Source organism: Sphaeramia orbicularis, chromosome 12 (genome assembly GCF_902148855.1).
Source record: "Sphaeramia orbicularis chromosome 12, fSphaOr1.1, whole genome shotgun sequence".
NCBI classification, from domain to species: domain Eukaryota; kingdom Metazoa; phylum Chordata; class Actinopteri; order Kurtiformes; family Apogonidae; genus Sphaeramia; species Sphaeramia orbicularis.
In genome coordinates, this window is record NC_043968.1 from 46197530 (window position 1) to 46221519 (window position 23990).

The 23990-nt window shown below is 38.2% G+C and overlaps 1 protein-coding gene across 3 annotated transcripts in view; it reads right to left on the reverse strand.

The window, feature by feature from the left end:
* ptpro (protein tyrosine phosphatase receptor type O) overlaps positions 1-23990 on the reverse strand; it is a 63644-nt gene that overhangs the window by 11533 nt on the left and 28121 nt on the right. For 2 of the 3 annotated variants that reach the window (XM_030149388.1, XM_030149387.1), the window contains exons 2-16: positions 23243-23504; positions 22897-23052; positions 22654-22806; positions 19698-20204; positions 19380-19541; positions 18808-19004; positions 17738-17858; positions 15657-15850; positions 15322-15433; positions 14154-14317; positions 9938-10058; positions 7986-8119; positions 6607-6745; positions 5419-5539; positions 2882-2950 (exon numbers count right to left, since the gene is read on the reverse strand). In XM_030149388.1, coding sequence (XP_030005248.1) covers positions 2882-2950; positions 5419-5539; positions 6607-6745; positions 7986-8119; positions 9938-10058; positions 14154-14317; positions 15322-15433; positions 15657-15850; positions 17738-17858; positions 18808-19004; positions 19380-19541; positions 19698-20204; positions 22654-22806; positions 22897-23052; positions 23243-23504 — 2612 coding nt within the window. Of the gene's footprint in view, positions 1-825; positions 910-2881; positions 2951-5418; positions 5540-6606; positions 6746-7985; positions 8120-9937; positions 10059-14153; positions 14318-15321; positions 15434-15656; positions 15851-17737; positions 17859-18807; positions 19005-19379; positions 19542-19697; positions 20205-22653; positions 22807-22896; positions 23053-23242; positions 23505-23990 lie in introns of all 3 variants that reach the window. The other variant, XM_030149386.1, reaches the window with a different exon arrangement.

Sequence of the window (23990 nt, forward strand, 5' to 3'; positions counted from 1 at the left end):
GCACTCGAGCCATTTCAAATTGCATAGTAGAAAGGTTATGATAGCGATCTTATCCATTAATGTAAAGATACAAGCTGTACAATTGCTTTGGAATAACATTGTCCATGATATAAAATTGTGAGATAGCAAGGCCTGAGTTGCAGCTAATGTTTCATGAGCGGTTTAACTGGCTGATTATTTCCTCATATAATCATGAGGTCCCTAAAATATCAGATTAGGTATTTAAATAGCTTTTATCCATACATGACTTTTTGAAAATAACAATCTCTGACCAACAAAAATCCAATAAGCTGAATGTAGATATATAATAGGACTCAATACAAAGCCTTGAGGTACACCACAACACTTAACGCACTGATATTTTTGCCAGATATTTGACAAAGGAGAAACATTTGAGCTGGGTCTCTTCACCCTTTAGGATAGACAGTATTATCAAATGTCATACACTATATTACTATATACTATTCTCTCCTTTGAACTACAACTCAATGAGTGCTAACAAACGTAATTTGCATATTATCTGCTAAAAAATGTAAGATAAGTTTGCCTATTAAATGCTAAAAAAGCAGAGAATAAAATAGAACCCAAATATGAGCCTTGGGGTTCACTACATATGTAACATATACTTTTTCCCATGGGATTTGTTAAAAATAAGAGAAATGCAGAATAACACCAGTTTTACCCATTAATGTAATATCCAGATGTAATCTGATGACTTTTCACTTTGGAAAGTAAAACATTGTCTCTGATCAATACTGTGGACTGTGGCTCTGCTAAGACATGCCCCTGAAGTGCAGAGTTTTTGGCTAGCAGTTGCTTACTTACCAAGGATTAATATAAAAAGCCAAAAGATAGTCAGTCCAAAGGCAGGATGGCAGTAGGGTAAGGAAGGCAAAGAGGCTTCTTCGCCTGAAGGGGGTTCAGATAAAAAAATAAAAATAAAAACACAAAAACACAACAACGAAAAAAATAGACACCAGGGGGCGACAGGTTGGGGACAGAACATGGTGCTCCATTAGTAAAGAGGCAAAGAGCGTCGAGAGCTTCACATTAGTGCTGAACACAGAGTTAATGCATCATGCAGCCATTCAGAAAGTGCCCGTTGTCTTTCTGGAGGACAACAGGAATCTGTTTGCTGCCAGACGTCAATGGCCGCTCTGTCTCATTTTTACAATCCCCAGCCTGAGCCTGTGACATCACTGTGTCCTCCCAACCCGTCCCACAATGCAACACTCAGCCAGCATCTCTGCAGGCCCCTAATCATGACAACAGTCCACATTTTGTCACTTGGAAACTGTGACCGTGTGACATCACCTTGATGAACCTGATCAGATGGATGATCTCATTAACATTTGTGTTGCTCAGGTCATGCCCCCACTGATGCAGATAGTTTCACAAAACAACTGTATTCACTGTTCTTTTTTTATATTTATTTATTTTTTAAAATCTGCAATCTCTTCTGAAAGTGAAGAATGAATATGTTAAAGAAACAGTGTACTGCTATGGTGAACTTTTGGTGAAGAATCTTTGTCAATATAGTTGATTCAGGGTTATATTGATGTCGATGTCATCATAGTAAAGTACAAAATTAACAAATCAAATCACCTTTTCAGTGGTGATTTACATTGAAAAAAAAAAAAAAATTCCATAGAAACTTTTAAAGAAAAATAAATTGTATATTGTTAGAAAGTACTTAACTGAACTAAGAGAATGCAGGTAAACTAGAAAGAGAAGAGGACCCAGTATGAAGCCATGAGGTACGCCGCATCATGCAACTATGTAACATTTTGTTAGGAAACTCATTTTCAACTCACTGCACAGGTTCTTATGGAATTCATCATCAAATGAAAAGAAAGAAAGAAAAAGAAAGAAAGAAAGAAAGAAAGAAAGAAAGAAAGAAAGAAAGAAAGAAAGAAAGAAAGAAAGAAAACCGTTAGATACATGACATTAATTTGACTAATTTGCTGGGTTTTTTTATATTTAGTAGATTCATAAATGCTTGGAATAGCCAAATATTTGTACTTACATTTGCAGAAATGTAAACTGATTTTTGAGATGTGGCTCCAATTTGATTCTTCAAGTGTGGACAAACTACACCTATCTGCATCACTGGTGGCACCATACTCACAACCACACTGTTGTACCATATGAACCAGCGAGGTCTGCCGACATGCACAGTCAAAGCATAAACACAACTCCACCGTCACATTAAGAAGACACTCTGATGGACATGTTCATTTAGTGATGGAAGGTAAAATACAACAGCAGATGGAAGCCGAGATTCTGCCTTAACTGACCGTCTTTCAGCTGTTATATTAATCACAAATATCCAAATCTAAGTATAGGTATCATTTTGTATTATGTGGGATTGAATGTGAGAGAGACCTGTAGCCACATTTATTAGACAATAAGAATTTTTTGTGAATTGAATGTTTGTGTCTTGTTTTTCGAAATGTATCCTCGAGAGCAGCATTTTATCCCTTTAATCTGAGGGAAGTCCTGATGTTTCATTATCGACAAACACGCCATTTTATCCCGTCCAAACAAAGCAGGCATCATGATTGCCTCCTGCTGCTTAAACCATCACAGACAAGTTAAAATCTGTCGGTAGGCAATGGGCTACATGTTCAAAACCCTAATCTGTTTCCTAAATCCCAGTCATGCCACTAATCTGCCTCTGATTGGGTCTTTGGAGAGTGTTTGCAGGAACAGGCTTAGAAATACATACTAAGGATTTGATTAGTGAGGCGGACCAGAAGTCCAAATCTCAATCATTCAGATCTCAGGACTGTGAAGTATTTCAATGATTATGCCTTATCAGGACAAATCTAACTTCATGTTCTGCAAAAAAAGGAAACAAACAGGCAGAGGTCTTTCCTACCAGTTATAAGGGAGCTTCCCATCTCTTTCAAAAGAAGGGAAATTGACGAAGGTTTCAGCACCACATTCTCTGAAACAGAAAACACCAACAAACACATCAGAAAAAAAAAAACAAAAAAAAACCAACCTTGTGAGACCAGCAACAGTTTGGGGAAGTCACACTTATTTTGATGACAAATCAGTAAATGGAGGAAGTGAGCTGGAATGAATAAGACTAAAACATGACAGAAACATGATCTTAAAACTGAAAATAGTGTGATAACTTGAGGAGAGCTACTGCTTTTTGGAGCAAATGATTTTTTTCTTCTTTTTTTGTACAGTTTTTAAGAAATATTTGGCATCTGAGAAAGAGAGATTAGGATTAAACGAAAATTAGGAATAACAATTGTCTACATCAGGGTTTCTCAACCTTTTTTGAACCACGCCCAACTAATAGCATCATGAGCCTACTGGTGCACTGCCCCCCCCCCCCCCCCCACACACACACACACTCACGTTATCATTGACTACCTGCTGCCTCCTGAAAACAAATTTGCGACTAGGGGGTGAGTGGGGTGGGGACAACGTGCCGGACGATATGCAACCCCTCCCACTCACGACCTCAATCCATGAGTGGGGGTAGAGTATGTGCCGAGTGATTTATAATGTTGTGATGTACAACAGTAATCGCTAACACGTACGCACACACGACGATGTCACTTACACCCCCCCCATGTGCTTGCGCACCCCCTGGTTGAGAACCACTGGTCTACACTAATACCAGATATATCTATTCAAAACCCCAGTTTGCTGACAATAATAAACTGATATCTTTAAAATTCTAATCCATATATGAGGAAGTTTATTATTAACACCATGTAGCGGTGTTTCTAAGAACTGAATGTACAGTGAAATATGACAGAAACCAGAGCTGCAGGGGTTAAAAGAGGACATTTAGTGAAACAAACCACAAGCTTTTCTCAATTCTCTATTTTTTCCCCCTCCTTTTACTCCCATAGCTTCTCTGTTCATTTTAGGAAATTGATAACATTCTTTAAGATGGTGCATCAAGATCAATAATTTGATAACGATTGAAGATAAAAATGTAAGTTGTATTGTACTGCATCAATCTGAAGTTGTACTGGTAATAGCAATTTGTCAAATCTATCAAATTTGATTGCTGAAGATGAAAAAAAATTGTATGACATACCTACATCGCCTCCTGACATGCTATGCAATGCTGTGAATTTATTTAAAAGTTCTGAATATGTTAAATTTATTCTCTAGTGGGAGGTCGGATGTAAGGTGAGGACCCAAGGAATGATGACTTCAGAGTTGGAAGAGGTGCATGTCTGAAAGCTTCAGCTCTGAGATCAGCAGAAATGTGACTGAGGTTTTGTGGTACAATCTTACTTTTTCTTCATTATTTCAACTTTTATTAACATTTCTGTCAATATTGAATGCACTGTAAATTGGAGAGACTTGTTGATAGAGTTTTGAAAATGTGTAAAATCTTCTTCCAAATCACTCTGATCAACTTGCTAATACACTTTTTTTTTAGTGAGGAAAATTAATTCTTAAAGTAAACCCTTTAATGGAAAATAATGGTAGAAACCTGAGGAGGAGCCACAGAGGAGGGGTCCGTCTACTAGGACAGACAGGAGAATAGGTGTTGTATGTACAGAAATTTGGATTAAAGAAAGAACATCCTAATTGGCTGTAGACATCTGTTATATGCTTCAGACCTTCCACAAAACCCTAGACATAAAAAAAAAAAAAGTTAAACATCTAGACTGCCTGTTGACCACACTGGGTTGGTACTGTATTCCTCTGGTTCTGAGGTTGGAAGTCTTCTATCTCTGCTAGTGTTTGTTGACATGTGGGGGAGGTGGACAAACCACATGTTGACATTTAATCTGTTAAATTACACATAATCCTCTCAAGCTCTAATGTATGTTGTTCTTGAGATAATGTCGACAAACAGCAAAGTTACAGAATACATTATGTTGCCTCTCTGAACATGTAAACATGCATTGTTTTCTGATTTTAATGTGTGTTGTCTTTGTATATCAGTGCTTTTTGTGTTACTTAAAACTAAAAATGAATTATTTCAGAGTTTTAAACTTCATATAGTGTTCCTTTTATCAACAGTTTCAATTTTTCCAGAAACTGAAATGTTTGGGAGAGTTTTAGCTTGTGTACCATGTTGACCTTGAAGTTCTGTGACCTAAAACTGTTTGTAAAAAAATAAAAAAAACAACCAACTGGGAGGTGTTTTTATTCACTTTGAGAGGTTTTTACTTTTTGTGTCTTAAAAACACACAAACAAGACAAAATCACAGTCCCATAGAAACAAAATCAAAAGTAGCTGATGCAAACAAAATGACCAAATTCTCCAACTACAAACCAAAAAAATACAGATAGATGAATAAAAGACAGGTAACTGAACCAAACCAAGTGTTACTCAGGCAGGGTAAAGAGACAGGGTTTGTGCTGTGACATGGGTTTTTTGGTGATGCTTATTGTTTTGGCATTGGAGTTTATTGTTGATATGTGTACCTCGTCATCTGCAGATGTTTCTTGCGTAAGACAAGCAGGAAGAGAACGAGGAGGCTGATGAGCAGGATGCTGAGGATGGCCAGAGCCGAGATGGCTGCTACACTTGGGTTCATCTCTTTAGCTGCAACAGAAAAGACCATTTGCTGAATTTACACCAGGGCTGCAACAAACGATTCATTTCATTATCAAAATGTTGAAGGTTATTTGAATAATGTTCTTTGATAAGACGTGTAACATATGATTTTAATTTCCTTGTGTTGTGGCATTAAGAAAAACCACAACCCGCATGAGACAGCAGCTGAGAGCTCTCAAACAATAAGCTTTTTTTTTTTTTTTTTCTTTCACGTTTTTGGCCTTTTCAACAGAAACTGCATGTAAACAGTGGCAGCTGGTAGACATGTCCTATGTAAGTTTTAGAAAGAAGAAAATGAAAAGACGAAGGACGGGAGGAAGAGGGATGATCAGAATAATAAACAGGTCTATTGCCTGTTAAGGTTTTCACTATATACCAGGAATTTGTCCTGGTATGGAGTGAAAAAATAAAAAGTAAAAATACTAATAAAAACAAACATACTTGTACAATAGGGAGATGCACGTCATAAAATAAAGACTATTCAAACAAAGTATAAAAATTGTTTACAATAGATACAGCATGTGAGGATATTAAAGAAAATATACTATATGGACAAAAATATTCAGACAGATCACACCTACAGCTTGTAGGATTTCCTATTTCCCATTCTTGTTGATTTGGAATATTATCATTGTAGAAATGTTCATTTCCGTTGCTGTCAAATCATTATTTCTTTGAGTTTAAAGGTAAATGGTTTTTCTTCTTGAGTGAGAACTGAAAAAAATCCTATAGTTACTTGTGGGTTAAAATGATTATTTATGGTCAGAATACGACAAATGTTTCAGGGATCTAGAGGGCAGGAAGAAGGAGAAAAAGGAAGATAATGAGGGGAATGACCAGTAGCAGAATTAGAAGAAGTAGAAAAAATTTGCATAACGATACTGGAATTGAAATGGAAAAAGTGAAAAATAAAATGGTGTGGTCACATCACTTTTACGCTTCATTTCAATCACCCCACAGGCTGCCGACATCAAAGCTTAGTTTGGTTCTTCTTCGTACTATTGAAGATTAAATCGGTGTTCATGTCTGTGTGCCCTGTTGGTTTTAGTACGTACCAATGGTGCTGATGGTGATGTGAGCCGGTTTACTGGGTGTGCTGTAGCTGAAGCTGATGACGGTGCAGTTGTAGGAGGAGGAGGGCAACAAACCTGAAATTGTCACCAAGTGGGATGTTACTGTCTGAGGCTCCCGAGCCTAAGGAAAAAAAACAAAAAACATTTACAATCATTTACCTTCAGATAATTGGCTGATGTGACAAGGAAGGTTTAAACAGCAGGTTGAACATTTAACTGCATCTATGAATAAAAATTGAGCTCCATTATAAGATGGAAAAAACTTACCACCATAGATCATTTTTATCTGAAGATTATATTCATTAATGCTTCATTCCTCCAATAAAATGTTAAGACATAACAAAACACTCAAGACATAGTTTCCCTCAGTCAACTGTGATCTGTAAAAAGTCTGCTATTTTACTGATGTCATTTTGTTTTTTTGTGGAGCTGGAATAGAGTGATCAAAGCAACTACAAAGTAATTTAAGCAACTTGCTGAATGTTAACACATATTGTTATTTTTGATTACAGTAATGAATAAGCACACCGATTAGAAGAACATACAATGCATAAGGGAATGATGCAAACATTAACTAATGTAGCTCAGTAATGCTAACAGGCTGGGTATTGTGGTTAACTTCTGGTACGCTTCATGCGCAACAAAATCTTTTAATAGTCGTCTTGGTGTAACTTTTCAACAACATCTGCAGAAGAGCTTTGTATCAGGAATACATGTGCTTTATTCAATAAACAGAAGATACAAAAGTTTAACTCTGCAAGTGAGTGAATGTCGTTCTGACCTGTCAATCAAAGATGTCGAAGCTTCTGTTAGCCCGACAGTCTTATTTAGAGGGATCGCACAAAGCAATTGAAACCAAAATGATTCCTGGACGATTCCTTTTTAAAGAGAACTACACTTCTTCTTTTCAAATAAAATATGAGCCAGGATTTTAGCTGTCATTAGGTGCATTGCCACTTAAGATGCTTCCAAAGTCTTATCAAAAGTTAAATATACCTCTAGCTGATGGAGATATATCAGAAATTTAGATGCAAACAGGCTCTTTAATTAAACTGTATTCAGCAGATAAATCTTTGGTTACTTCACTTTCATTTTCTCATTGCAGTCATACTTTTGTCCATTCTTTACAAGTCTATTTTTCCATCGGTTATGCATGTATGCTTTTATCTGTTTTTTATAATACATTTTTTAAGTTTTCCTTTTGGTTGAAGCTGCGGTGCAGATTCTTCAAACTGCTGTATCAAGCTGTATTTAGTTGCTGAACCGTGACTCAGCCATCTGACGAAAACATAAAGCTTACTTAAAACCTCCTCCCTTCTTGAGTGTAATTTTCATATTTTCCCATTAAAACTAGTTGTTACCTTGAATTCTTTGCTGGCTTTGTTGGGTTTGCAGAAGATCTGGTAGTAGTCCACCACTCCCTCCTCGGTCCACAGCAGAGTCACAGATGAGTGAGTGGCATTCACAGCGTACAGAGACTTGGGAGGAGCTGGCTCTGTACAGGAATAAAACAGTCGGTCTGAGCTTTAATGAAACCAAGTAGCGGGTGTGAAGCAGGTCCAAGCCAAGCTGACGCTCCCTCAAACGCTGACACTTCCTCTGTGGGCTAAAACATCTGCACGCTTACAAGAGGAAGTGGAAAAATGTGCTTCACACTCATGCTCAGAATGAAAATAGCGTGTCAGTTTATAGCTATGATAAATTAGATGTATTACAGGTTTTTTTATGTCTCATTTTTTTTAAGTACTAGTGTCCAGACTGGGAACAATTCTGCCTTCCGCCTTCATTTCAATGCTGACACTGATAAAAAACAGTGCCACCCGAAGAAGACCACAGTTGATCCCAGTCCAGTGTCTTATGACAGGTTTGGCTTGAGTATAACTAGTTTTTGACAAACAGTATTAGATTTCTGTTGGCTTATGTTGTGCACAAAAGGTTTCACTTTTATCATCAACTCACAGCTGCTTATTTCAGCATAAAACAATTACAGAGCAACATGATCATCCTACTGGAGTGGTATAAAATTATCCAGAGCAAGTACCTGTCAAAGTCCTTGAAAATTAGAGATGTGATCTTTTTGATACATTAGAATGAACCCTTTACATCTACAGAGAATGGATCCTCCGTGTTTCATAGTAACAATAACACTGGCTTCAGAGTGGGCCTTTTACACCCAGTGAGGTATTCAATTGGCTGCCACTAGACACCAAAAACATACACGTGACCTTTTAAGTTAAGACACAACAGTACGAAAACAGCTTTGTTCCTGCTGCAGTCATAGAGTTGAACAAACTGCAGCAATATATTGCACATGATTTATTTATTTATTAACTTTGTTATGACTGTATCATATTTATAAAGGTACTGATTGGGTTTTAAACTTCTTTTTATTGAGCTTTCAACTTCTTCTAACTTCTTTTTAACCTTGATCTTTGTCCAGATGTTTATTTTGATCTTTTATCACTGTCATTCTTTTATCGACCCATCTTTCTATCATCTTTTATGTCCTGATTGGTGGAACTTGGAGCACTTTTACTGTATCATGTCTATATTCAGCTCATGTCTTGGTTTAATGTTATGTGTCGTTATGTTTTGAAAAATGGCATCTAACTGCAAAACAGATTTACCTACGGGTACAAATAAAGTAACCTGAACCTGAAATAAAATGTACAGGGGTTGGACAAAATAATGGAAACACCTTCACCTCAAGATGATAATGCCCCAATCCATACAGCTAGAATTGTTAAAGAATGGCATGAGGAACATTCTAATGAAGTTGAGCATCTCGTATGGCCGGCACAGTCCCCAGACCTCAACATTATTGAGCATTTATGGTCAGTTTTAGAGATTCAAGTAAGACGTCGATTTCCACCGCCATCGTCTCTAAAAGAGTTGGAGGGTATTCTAACTGAAGAATGGCTTAAAATTCCTTTGGAAACAATTCACAAGTTGTATGAATCAATACCTCAGAGAATTGAGGCTGTGATTGCCGCAAAAGGCGGACCTACACCATATTAAATTATATTTTGTTGATTTTTTAAGGTGTTTCCATTATTTTGTCCAACCCCTGTATGAGCTGATAAAAATAGTAATCACATTTTGACTTTGATTTTTTGTCAATGTTATCTTTCTATAAAAAGTGGAAAAAAATATGCTGTAAAATAGTTTATTCACATGGATCAGCAGCATTATTCATAAAGGTGCAGAACTCCCAGAATAACCTCTGATGATTTATTTATTTACAGCTGGCAGACATTGGCCAACACCTGAGTGTGTATACTGTGTGTGTGTGTGTGTGTGTGTGTGTGCTGACCCAGTTTGATGATGTTGGGCATGGAGGTGTTCCTGCTGCGCTCGGTGCATGCTGTCACTGTCAGGTTGTAGATGTCTCCTGGTGGCAGAGGGAGGCTGGCCCGCATCACATTGCGAGTCACCTGAAAAAAAAAAATTGCAACGCTCAGTTATGTTTAAAAGTTTTCATACAAGAGGTGTTTTTAGATGCCATAGCCTGTACCTGCTATTTCATCAGATACTGTGCTTTTGTATTTTTTGGATCAATATTAGGTGGTAAAATTTTACATTTATATCTTGTGACAATCATGTCTACATCAATTTATCCTGCATGCCTTGTGACAAATTGTAAAATACCCTGCCACCTTAACAATAAATTGCATTAACTATGTAACTTCACTTGTCATAAATAACTATAATTTAAAAATACATACAATAAAATTTGAATTACAACTGGGAATTACAGTCAAAAATGTTATAACAAATCAGCTGATGTCAGTAGTTATCACAGTAAATGTTAAATCAAATATTTTCTGACTAAAGATACAAGATTGCAGTCTTGAGGTGTAACTCTAGTCCCTTTTACTCAGCACTTCTGTTACGGGAATATTTCACCTTTATTCTGGAACGATGTCTGTCTAAATGAAATGGTGGATCATTTGGTCCCATCTTTATCGTGCCTCTGTAACGCCTCTGGAGGTAGTAACAGAGCCGTGATAAAGGTGAAATCATATTCCGGAACGCTATGTAAAAGGAACACCTCTTGTTATGCAACCAAGCTGTCATTTTGATGATGTTCTGCGTGTGCGACCCCTGCGCCTGGGGGATTTAAAAATGAGCGGAGGCCATGTACAGTAAACAAACATATCAACGCAACCAGAAAGATGTCGAACTGGGGAGATGTCAAGATCCACGAGCTGCTGTCACCTCGGGCGGAGGACTCCATGCTAACGTTTGTGGAACGGTGAAAGATGGGCCACCTCTGGAGAGGTTAGCAACATCGCTATGCTTGGGGTGTTTCTGATGCGCAAGTTATACATCACACTATACGCTGCACTGCGTCACTGCTCCGTTGATTCCAGAACACAGGTCCGCTGTGTAAAAGTCCAGCCTGTCTCACCTCTGTTACTCCTTTGGCTTGGCTATGGAAATTGGCAACTGGTGGAAAAAAGTGGGATCATGATCTCACCTTTTTTCTGGGATCTGTGTAAAAGTGGCTACTGTCACAGTCTTGGGGTTTTTGAATGAGGCTAGAGGCTGATCTTTCTGTATGGAGTCCTGTGGGAGAAGTGACTCAGTCCCCGGAATAAGCAACTATTTTGTAAAAACTGTCTCATAACAGACGACCTCTGTGATGATCTTTAACATCATCTCCATCGATCAACAAATTACAACGCCACCTGATGAAATCTAACATTAACTAAATTATCGTTTAGTGAGACAAGAGACTGCTCTACAGTTGGAAACTCACCAAACTTGTCACTGATCTTTTTTCTTATGGTTAAGAAATTCATTCTTCTGAACCACAAGACAAACTGTTAAACATCAGCAGAATGTTCGGTGACATCAGGAAACTGATTCGATTGGTTCACAGCAATACACCAGATAAAACCTTAAACCATTGCAACCACTCATCTCAAATTACTCATGAAACATTAAATCATTAATAGAAAGGTTTAACATTTTTAGACAGAACAAACTTTTAATTTGGAGATTGAAGAAAATTAACAGATATGAGAAGCAGTAGTTAGATCATTTTTATCATGTAACTTGTATATATCCTTTATATATTGCATATATTTCTTATATCTCTGTGGTATAGATTTGGCCTTTATACATTTTTGTATACTTCATGTATTTTCACTATTTTTCAGGATGACTTTGTGCAATAGTTTTTATATACATTCTTTCTTTTGGACTTTATGAATCTGCTGCTAAACAGAACAGAGCTGCTAACTGATTTTGATGATTCCTGTAACAGTGACAATAAAGATTGATTCTATTCTATACATTTATCCACATTTGTCTACATTACATTATTTTTTGGTACCGTCTCTCAGTTTTCTCTTTTTCAACCCAAGTCCAACATTCTTTATCCCATTTGTGTGTGAGAACACGGGCTCCATCAGTCAGGCCAATTAAACCTCAAACAGCACCTACAACCCTCAAACAGTTCATTATTAGAGCATCGTATCAGGCTGAACATAATTGGCCTCAGAATAGAAGAGGAAGAAGTCAGAGCTCCTGCAGCAGAGACGGCGGGTCGTCCGTCTAAAGCTAATTGGACCATCAAATGTACCCAGAGTAGATAATCAATAGGCGTTCAGACTGACCCAGAGCTAACAAGCCACTACAGGATGCAGAGTCTAAGCTGTTAAAATGCTAACAGACAATGCAAACACATTCAGAACAACAGCTCAGCCACGAATGGAGCTTCAGCCATTACCAAGGCGGTAAAAACATGTTTGTGTTGTAACTGGAACTAAAAGTCAGTTGATGAAGCGTCGACAGTAGTGTTCCCTAAAGAGGCCAAAGCTAAAGGAATATTTTCAGAAAATACTGCAGCAAATGTCCTCAAACTAATGCTGCAGTCCAGTTACCATGGAATTAGTTAGAAAAACAAATACCAAACACTAGTTCTATCCAGTTTAGCCCTACCAGACAGAAGCTGGATAGAACTGTGGGCATGACTAATTAAATGAGACATACAGTGCCAAATCAATGGAACACACCATAGACCCCCTTTTAACCAACACAAACGTGGTACTAGTTCTGAGCTGATGCAAGTTTCCAGTTGGTCACACACAGGAAACTTCTAAAACCCATTCATTCTCAGAACCACTTAATCCTCTTGAGGGTCATGGGGGGTCTAGAGTTTATCCTGGCTACCTATAGGTGAAAAGCGGGGTACACCCTAGATACCAGTTCATCACAGTGATGAAAAATACAGACAAATAAACATTCATCTACAGGTGATTTATACTGACCAATTAATCAATTAGTGCAAGTCTATGGGGAGTGGGTGGAAGCCAGTTCGGAGAGTGGGTGGAAGAGAGTGGGTGGAAGCCATGGGCTGGAGACCCATTAAAGAGCCACATCATTATATCACTGTAAACATACATATCTGTATATTTCTCTGCTTTCCCATCACCTCTGTGCTGAGTGTGAGCCTGCACTGCAACTCAAACACAACTGGTCTGACATATTTGTGAAAAAGTTTTATTAGGTCTTCTTAGTCACAGATGGTGTAAGTGATCCATAACTCTACAGCATCAATGTGTGAGTGATGCTCTTGAGGAACTCTGTGGCTGACAGATCTTTGGTCAAGTCAAACATTTTACCACTAAGCTGTTTGGGATGGCATGTTTCACAGTATGTTTAGTCCTGAAATATTCAAAACATTTTGACATGAGGTAAACAATCAAGTAACTTTGCATTTTAAGGTTTTGCCACTTGGGATAAATGTGAACTTACTGGACAGTTTGATGCAGATTAGACGCTGTATTTGACATCACAGCACATGTGTGTATTACTACACTGTTGGTAAGTACAATTTGCTGAGCTTGAGATTCGACTAGTCCTTTTTATTCCCAAAGAAGGTAGTTTCCTGACGGGTTAACACACACTCTAAAGATGAGGTAATGACATCCCATGTGGCAGAATGGGGCATTTATCTGTTTAGGGCATGCTGCACTAACACTCTTGGCAGACAAAAATAACAATAAGAGCAGAATGAATGCTTAGACCATGAAAACAGGCAGTAAAAACCCACCAACTGCATTTTACACACAATGAAAATTATCTAAAGGGGAAAAGCCAATAACAATAAATGAACAAATGTATGTGGAGTGCTTCACATACAGCATAAACTCTGTGACTGTGAGCATTAACCTGCTGTCTTTGAGGTTCTGCTCTTCTCATTTCAGTCTTTGCCCTAGACGATGTTCAGTCTAAACACAAACCAAAGTACGTCTTTGGTTTAAGTGACGTTACCAGGCAACCAGCGAAGACTCCAAACTAAGGTAATTGCTCAGTCCCACAGATAACCCTAAAAGAGCACATTGTACTTTTCCCACTAGAATTAAGTCTAATATATCAACAGGGATAAGAAAAGGATCAATCAAACATCAAATGATCAGAGCAGTAAATTCACAGGCACTGAGTGGAATGCACAAATCTGATTCACTACTGATGAGTCTCCACAGCAGCACAAAAACAAAACTACGGGTTGGACTCACATCGACAGAGTAGCTCTTCTCGGGGCCTTTCTTCCCCACGGCCACCACCTGCCAGTGCAGCATCCTGGAGTGCGACAGGTCAATGAAGAGCTCCCCGTACGTCCAGCGAACATACAAAACACCATGAGAGTAATCCACGGAGGAGATATGAGGTGCCTCTGGAGCTGCAGACGAGGCAGGAAGGAGACACGAGGGTTTACTCTGGACTCTACAGGTTTAAGAACAGCCTTTGTTTGTGTATGAGAGTCACACATTTACAGCAAAGTAAAAAGTATGAGCATGAATGGACAGAACAGAGTGTCAGTGTTCAGGGAAATTAGACCCAGATGTAGATGGAAGATTCTGAGCCTCAGTAATGTAATATTTATATTAATGAATTCTGTCCTTGTATTTTTAGTCTTGTATTAATCTGCTTTGAGTTAAGTAGTTTTATTTGAGGAATTAACAGAATTAGACATCAGCACTACAGTTACAATTAATTAATTTTTTAGCAATTCATCTATTAATTATCAATTACCTTTTCAAATGTCTGATTAATCAACATGTTTTCCATCAGTCTATCGATTTCTTTTTCCTTATTTGATGTTAAATGTACCAAAACACAACCATAACTTGTACTATTAATCTTTCACCTTAAACGTGAGTATTGTTGCATAAAAGTACTCATGTTACAAATAAAAAATAGTAAATAAAGTGTCAAGAAATAAAAGGCATCTATCCACATACTGTTAGTTTTACAATTCATTGTATTTGGAAATGTATTTGTATTTTTTCCATCTTGAAGAGGTTGCTCCTCAACCTAAAGTTAAGAGAAAGCATGTTTTTGGTGTTGTCTTACAATCCATTACCATCTGCACTCAGGCGACATTTGTACTTCTGGGCTTTAGACGACTGGGTTCAGGCTTATTTTGGATCAATTTTGTATGAAGGCAATAGTAATGACTTTCCATTCAAATAGCTACTAATCACTTAAAGGTCAATGAATTGTTCTGTCCTGTTTTTGCAGTGTAAGTATGGACATTTATGTCACAATATTCTAAGATATCTGAGATAAGATGTATTGCATGTTTTCCGGGTTTTAATGATACTTGTATCATCAGTGTTAACTTTCCTCTGTCTGTCAAAAAAAGACAAGAAACAGTCAGAATAGATGTAGATGCGTCAGTACCTGTTACAAAGCTCACGGCTGAGCTGTCACAGCAGCTTAGTGGCGGGTCACCCCATGTAACCATGGAAACTCGGAAATTATAATACCAAGCGGGCAGTAGATCAGTCACTCTCTGAATGAAAACACAGAAAGACAAACTTGGCCCTTCTACTCAAAACACGATAAAGAAAACAATGACATATCAGCAGAAGCTAAATACTTTCTTTTAACCACAATTACAGCATATTGGGACATTTACGATCTGATAGTTTTGTGCTAACAGACTCACAGTAAGATATTTGTTTAACACCAACACAGAAGTATAAAAAGTATCTATTTGAAAAACTGTCTGTTACCACTGATGCGATGACAGAAGCAGTGGCTGCGATCTCGTAGTAAGTCGTCCACTCTGATGCCAATGTGACAGGGTTGAAGAAGAAGGTCTGGAGGACGTATTTGCGGAAGGCGACGTGGTACGGCCGCTGCCAGCTCAGGATCACCGCTGTTGGGCTGAGTGGGTAAACGGCCAGTTCACGCACACCTGTGGGCTCTGAAACACCCAGAACATGTCAGTAAACACAACATCCATTTTGTACAGAAATGACAGAGTTTAAGCTCATGTAAATAATAGGGATTCTGTTGTCAGTTAAAAATACCAAGGTTATAATAGTTTGGGATTTTTCATTACAGTTTAGTTTTATTTAGTTTTGACTTTTTTTCCTCATTCAGTTAGTTTTAATTAGTTTTTAGAGCAGGTTTGCTAGTTTTTATTAGCTTTCATTTTTTTCTAAATGCCTAGTTTTAGTTTTTTCATATCTCTTATCTTCCTTTGTTGAATTCGAAGTAACCCCATACAGGACTCTGCTGCTTTCTCCCAACTTTAGTCCCCACATTGCCAGGTAGAGTGGGGACGAGAAGCTGACTCTAAACAACAAGTGACGAGGAGTGACGGACTGTGAAGTGCTGTATGGTGTCGCCTGCTAAAATTGCTTGAGCAAAATAAATCAATTTCATATCAATCCAACACTGACAAAGATGGAAACGAAGGGAATTTTATCCATAATTTTCAAACGTTTTAGTTAGTTTTGTAAGCACACAATACAGGTTCAGTTGGTTATCATTTTTATCTTTTAATTATAGTTTTTATATATTTCAGTAAACGAAAATATTTTTTCAACTCTAGTTTTCGTCATTTCGTTAGTTTTCATTACTGATAATAAACTTGTTAAATACACCTACAGAAAATGACGTGTTACATCTGAGCATGTGATTAGCATTCTGTTTTGCTTTTAACAAACATCCAGCATCAGGTGAGTGATGATGTCACTTGTTGAGTTTTCCTGTGAAAATACCAATAGACAACCAGTTTCTCCAATTCACTGAGAAGCCTCTGATTTAATGATTAAGGAACATGTGTTATGGGAGAAAGAAAACAGATAAGTTTACTTGAAAATGGCAGAACGACAGGATGTTTGAGTTAAAGTTCTGGAGAAAAAATGTGAATTATTGAAATCAACTCTACATAAAAAGTAACAAAATTAGTTGCGACATGATTGTTTATTCATGTAGACCATTTTGGATTCATGTTGATGCAACAAGAAATGGCTAAATGTCCTAAAAACTATAAGCTCACACGCTGACTTCAAGTTAATTGTGTGATATTTAGTGACATGTAACCTCCCACCCTCCCACTGTGGACACAAACAATGTGGAAATCCCTCATGAAAACCAGTGTTTATTTGGTCTTTTCTGAGAGGACTGTGATCCACACTCAGACATAATAAGTAACAGAACCTTAATGTGCCTTATTATCAGAGGTCTCCAACTGTAAAATGGAAAACAAAGAGAAGAAGAGGAACTTTGTGCAGAGTCACTGTAAAATAACTGGTGGTGCAACAGTATGTTGACCAGCTCTGTAGATCTATACAGCTCATTATAAATTAAATAACTTACCATTGTCACTTTCATGTGATTATACTCTAATGACAAAACAGTTATGAAAATTAATTTCCACAACACACACAACTTATATTACACAAAACATGTGTAATATATTTATGCAATACTATATTAATTTTATTGTACTGAACCATGCTCATATTTCAAATAAACATCCATCCATTTTCTTTCCTATTTTTGCCTCTTGTATAAAATCCATTTCTCTGCTCTTCAGTAAAATGCATCCTGGCCTTAAGCAGTGCACTAGACCAAGACTTAACATGGAGAGTGGTGAAAAACATGAAGATTGTCTTACATTATAATCACTAAACTGTTATCTCTAGTTCAGTCTTAAAAACAAACCTTGATTTGACATGCATCTGTGGGCTGATAAGTGTACAATTCTTGCTAATGTTTTTTTATATGTAGACAAACTAGAGAGTATTGAGTTTTGTTGACAGCAATATTAAATAAAATAAAATTATAAAATTAACAATACCTATATCGATGATAACGGGTTCAGATGGAGGACTGATCAGTGGTCCATTAGTGTGATAGACGACCACCCTGTACTGAGCCCCCGGCATCAGGTTATTGATGATGTCGCTTGTCGCGTTTTCCTGGAAAATGTCAACAAACAAACAAACAGATCAATTCCTCTAATTTGCTCAGGGGCCTTTGAGCAAGTTTCTGATTAAATGATTAATATTTAGAAGACACTCAAAATGAGGTCCATTTTGCATGAGGAGAAGACAAGCTCTCAAACATACTAGAAAAATATAGTGTAGTGAAATAAAGTTAGGACTACAAAAAAATGTAACAGTGTGAAACAGGATTAGTTCCACAAGAAAAAAGTTGCAAAATGTAATCAAATTACAGTTCAAGGGTTATAAGATTACATGAATATTGTTAAAAACATTAAGCATAAAGCTGTGAGTTTGGCACACACAAAAAAAAATATGAAAACGAGATGTTTCGAGAATAAAGTTATTTCAAAAACTGACTTAACCTTCTGAATTGCCACTTGCTTGATTATTCATATACTACATTTAGATATTCACCATCTTTAATCATGTAATAAACTTTAGTCATCAAATTCTACTTTCACTTTAAAAACTGAACTGTATGATAAAATAGTTTAATCCCACTGCTGTTGATTTTGATATCTGCTGCGATTGAAAAAAAGGATGTGTTTCATTTTACTTGCACCTCATACAAGTCAGTTATTTAATATCTACGACTATACAGAATAAATATGAACATGATGTAAAATGATGTGAACCACAGTCAAGTGGAGTTTTATAACTATAAACATGGCTCAGCTGGTCGGGTCACACCTGTGCTGATTATTACCACAAATAGTCTGTTAAAACAGCCGGAGAATCCATTTCACACCATGTTTGTGTTTTCACACCTCGAAGTCGAGCAGAAGCCGCTCACATCACACTCTGAAATCATCACAGAACACTTTCCAAACTTCAGCTCATTCAACTAAACCTCTGACACACTTGGTTTTATGAATCAGAGACATTGTCGGGCTTGTATTATAGACAGGTCTGTCTGAGTTACCTCGCTGCAGTAGGTGTTCTCCATCCTTTGGCTCAAACTCGGCTTCAGACACGTCATGGACACGACTGACACCAGGCTGCCGTTGTGGTTTTCAGAGGAAGGAGCCCAGGAGACGGCGGCAGTGCTGGTGTCCAACAGACGGACGCTGACTGCCTGAGGACGCTCCCTGAGCTCCTCCAGAAGCTCACCTCCAGGACCTGAAACATCACAGAACAATTCATCCTTATGGAGATCAGCATGGATTTGTGAAGATGCAAGTCCTGCAGCATGTTTATCTGCATGTTTTCCACTTTGCCCACTTTTGTGAGGTTTGAGTGGAGTAATTAATGAAGGAACATGTGTTTCTGTAAAGCCTCTCACCTTTAACCTAGAATCATAATATTCTGGTCAGTTTTAAGGTGTTAAGTCCTGAAATTCATACCAATTCACCTTAACTGCCCATTAACCACCTACACATTAAAACTAATGTATATATTAAATCTAAATAAAGTGGTGGAGTTTTAGACAAACACATTCTTGGATTGTGTTTTTTTTTTGCTTTTGTTTTCATCTTTACTTAGTGATGAACTCACTCAGGTAGAAGGTGAAGCCAGTGTCAGCAGTGCTCTCTCTAGCCTCACAGTCTCCAGATGAGCTCAACGTGGTCACTTGGACATGGTACGTTCCTGGTTCTGTCAGCTCTGTGAAAAACTCATGAGTGTTTTCATCCACAGTAGCTGTTTCTGTGGAATTTCCTGAAAAAAAGAAAAAACGTATCTCAACAAAAAACAATAACAACACTATACCCGTGTTTGCAAGGGTGCCAATGTGTATTATTTTTTAAGAAAAAGCAAATAATATTTAAATAAAATGGTAATGGCTTTTTTTGTCGAGCAAAAAGGTGTCCTCACCATCTCTGTAGATGTAGATGTTGAAGCCGTCGAAGGTGGTGGGGGGTCTGGGCGGCAGCCAGCGCAGCTCCAGCAGGATGGGGGGCAGTTTGGTGGGCAGGATGGAGGGTTCAGGAGGCAGACCCATGGCTGAGCCAGGCTCGTTGGAGTCTTCATACTCAGGAACTACAGCGTTCACAAACTCGTCATCTCTGTCAGCGGGGGTGGGGCCGTCTGTCGGGGTCTCGCTTTCCGTCGTATCATTAGTGCTTACATCATCGAAGCCCGTCACGTTGTGTGTTGGACTGAGGGGAACCTGAGTGGCAGTCCCGCCCACCTCCACTGAGGCATTCTCCTCCTCTGTGTGCGTCTCCTGCTCCTCCATCAGAGGGATGTCCCGGGTGTGGCGGGAGCCCTGACGGTTGTCGTGGTTCCCTTCAGTGGGGATGTTGCTGGGGGATAAACCCGGCAGCGCCCCCTGGCTAAGCTGGACAATTTTACGGGAAATGTTGAGGGGAGGGAAGGGCACTGTGAAGGAGACAGAGGACACGGAGGAGTCACATGATCATGAATAACGACCTGTCTAGTCTAAAAGTGGCTTAATTTGGATTCATGTTCCTGTCAGCTGTGTTCGAGGGAAGAAACCATTAAAACTGGATGAAATAATCTTTTTTAAATAGTACAAGTATTGGATTAAATTACTTCAATGAAATGGTACATGCAGATATAAATAAAGCTTTTGGGCTCAGAAACAGCCAAGAACCCTTAAACAAAAGGGCAAAACTACCCGTTTACTCAAAGTAAAAGGAGAGAAAAAGTCCAGCAGCCATATTTGCAAAAATTGCTAATAAACAAGAAAACACAAAAACAGTCATAGAAGTGGAGTTACATCCAGTAACATACAAACTGGAAAATGGTTGGCATGATTAATGATTGCATATTTTTTTCCATTAATTCATGTCTCCTATCCATCAAGGAGAGGTGTCATTAACATGCTGTCATTATAATAGTTATTGTTGGAGGCACTGACTAATGATTTATGTGTTTTCTGTTATGATTTTTGAATGAATTATTTCTTAAAATGTCTTTTTCAACAAATAATATCCTATTAATAACTGACTGAAACATGAATCTAAATGCACTTACACACAATACACTGGTCTAATATCTGCAGCATCTCTCTCTATATTTATACATGAAACCTAAGAGCAATGGGACTAATACAACACAGATGTAGTGGTGTGTAAACATGCCTCTTAGTCCTTGCAGCTGTGTTTCAGACTAATGACAGTAATAAAATGTCTGTGGTGTTTACTTGACATTAATAATGCAGAGACTCAGCTGGAGGCCTATACAGAGGAGGGAGGGTCTGCTCATTATGACTCATCATCATCAAACTTTCCCTGACACAAAATGTGAAATGAGTACAATCATACAAAGCGCAGAAACCTATCTCGTATAAACATATTTCAACAGCAGAATCGGCCTGTTCAAATGTATTTAACTCTGTGGTAAACGAACAGGATTTTTCTCCTCCTCCACTATCAGTGAGATTGCAGAACTCGATATAATTTTATGCCTGTGTATGACACATGAATGAGTTGTAATGTAGAAAGAATGCAATGTATTCAAATAAAATGTGTAAAGTTTAATAAGTAAATAAAATACCAAGACTGCTGATACAGTTCACAGTGATGAGTCCTGAAAGTGTTTCCAACAACAAATCTAACAGCAGAGTGAGGTAGGGAGAAGGAGTTTATATATTGATAACATCCCCATAATCAAGTACAGATAAAAATGTTGACTACACAAATTTATTTCAGATGGCACATAAAACAAGATCTATTTCTTGCTTTGGTTCAACCAAACAGCAACAACCACAGCTTGAAATTGAAAGTATTTTAAAGTGTAGTACCACTGATGACCACTAGATGCTGGCTCCATTTCAAGAGATTAACTTTACAAATATCACAGCACTATTTTTTCCAGATGACTCCCTTACTTTATTTGGGCCTTTAACGAGTGCACTGGTGTACAATTTGTAAATTATTCCTGAGACTGACTTCTAGAGCTTCTGTTAATCACATGAAATGTAATTTTATTATTGAAAGACCACTCACTCTACTGTAGATAAGAGGTTACAAGAGCAAGACTATTAATGGACTGATTTACACAAATGGTTCAAGTTTACTTCAGTTGAAATTACAATACTTAGCTTGTAGCATAGGATAGAAAGCAGCTGAAATTTGCAGGACTTTCAGTTAGGGTTAGCTTAGAAAATTCCAAATCTTGCTCTGTCTCACGTCCACCCACCTGTACATTTCAATGGGACAATTCTGACTCTGAAGTCATGTCCCCATGGGCCCTCAATTTGGGAAAATAGGAACGGTAGTCATTGATGAGAGACAAACAATTTGATCCCTTTTGAATTGTGCTATCAAATACACATATGATATTAATCAGTTTAAAGTCACATCTAGTTTTCTGCCAAACAGCCCAGTGGACTATATCTCTCGTCAGACATGATAGCTAGAACAGCTGCTACCTCATCATAATTTAGCTCATTCTTTTAGAGTTAGGTGAAAAAGTATTAAAACAAGTCTGGTTATGCTGAAGTTGCAGATACATCTTCAGCAACTCTGAACAGATAAGTGAGAGAGACAATTATACATTTTCACAGTCTGACACGTCAACAGTTTTACAACAAACTGTGACTTTAATCGTGTGTAAATGCAGGATATTTCAGACAGGATCAAAACATTATATGCCTCTGCCCATGCAACTGATTGTAATACATTTTCCCCCCAAAATAATGTTCCATGGGAGACACTGAGAAGGGGTGTGATTAGTATAAGTTTGGAACAGACGATCACTTGTTTAATGTAATTTTAAATCTCTGTCTTCCACTGAAACTTGACAATCTAATTCATATGTATTAATGACAAGTTTACATGCTCAGATGTTCAGTGTCACTCACCTGTCCTGTGATGCAGTGGTGTGTGTGTAATGTCACTGTGTGTAACCAGGGCGGTCTGGTACACAGTGGCCTCAGAGATGAGCTGAAAGGTAATGTTCCGGTAACAAACTCCCGGTAACCAGTGTTTGAACACCGTCTTCCCTCTGTAGAAATCTGCACATGTACAATCATTAAAAACTGGTTACATGCATCATTTATTAAACCATGTAAAACATTTTCTACTTTTAGAACAAACTCTTGTACCTTTATAGAGCATCGAGCGCCTCTCTTGTCCTTCAGTGTAGCTGATGTTAACACGGCTGAAGACGTTTCCTACAGGGGGCTCGATCTGAAACACCACCCCGGTTTCTGGAGACTCCTTATAGTCAGATATCTGCACACTGTGCAGAGGGAGGGGCTCTGAGGACACAGACATCACACATTTAACCAGCAAAACATACAAAAAGGCATATGCGTGTTTTGACCTCTGATACACTAAATTTATCTCCTCTAAAATACATGTCAAAATATTCGAGTAAATTTCAATTCCACTAAGTCCTGGTTTTTTAGTAAAAGTCTTGTGACCCACAGAACATGTGCGGTTCCTTACTTGTGAGGACAGATACAGTCTTGACGGGTTTGGACCAGTACTGTCCCCATCGGACCAGCAACCCCACAGTGTAGCAGAGGCCATGAAGGGAGGTGTTGAACAGCAGAGGTTCGCTGGCGTTCACAAACTGGATCACGCTGATCCGTGGCTCTCCAGAAAACTGAGCAGCATATGCTGTAATGTTGTCCTGCAGGTCTGAGTGTTCGAGCGTCGCTACAATCAATCCATCATCGTTTAGGGTCACCAGGAAGGCTGGGACAGTCTGAAAGGACAAGGAGATGAAGGCAGACAGCTGGTGAGGACCATGAACCATCTCTGTCCGATCCGACCGATGGTAATTATACACCACTGAGTCAAAGAGACAGGAAGAGATTTAATCCACCTAAACACACAACTCACACCTGTACAGGTGATCAACATGGAGTTTAGTTTTAGGATGTTGTTGCTTGGATTTAACTGCACAGAAAAGAGACAAAAAGAATATGTGGAGCAATTTTTGCCTGCAGTCTGAATGTACTCTAAGTCACAACTGATAACGCTGATGTAATGATCGTTAAACCTTTATTGACAAACATTCTCTGAAAGTTTAAACCCATGTTAAATAATTTCTGCTGTTAAGGGGCTCTCAGTGAAAACAGAAAAATGATCGGTGATTTGATCTGTGATCTGCTTGATGTCATCGTGAAGTAGGGTGGAATCATGGGAGTTATTTGACCACCACTGCCATTCATGTGATTATGGTAGAAAC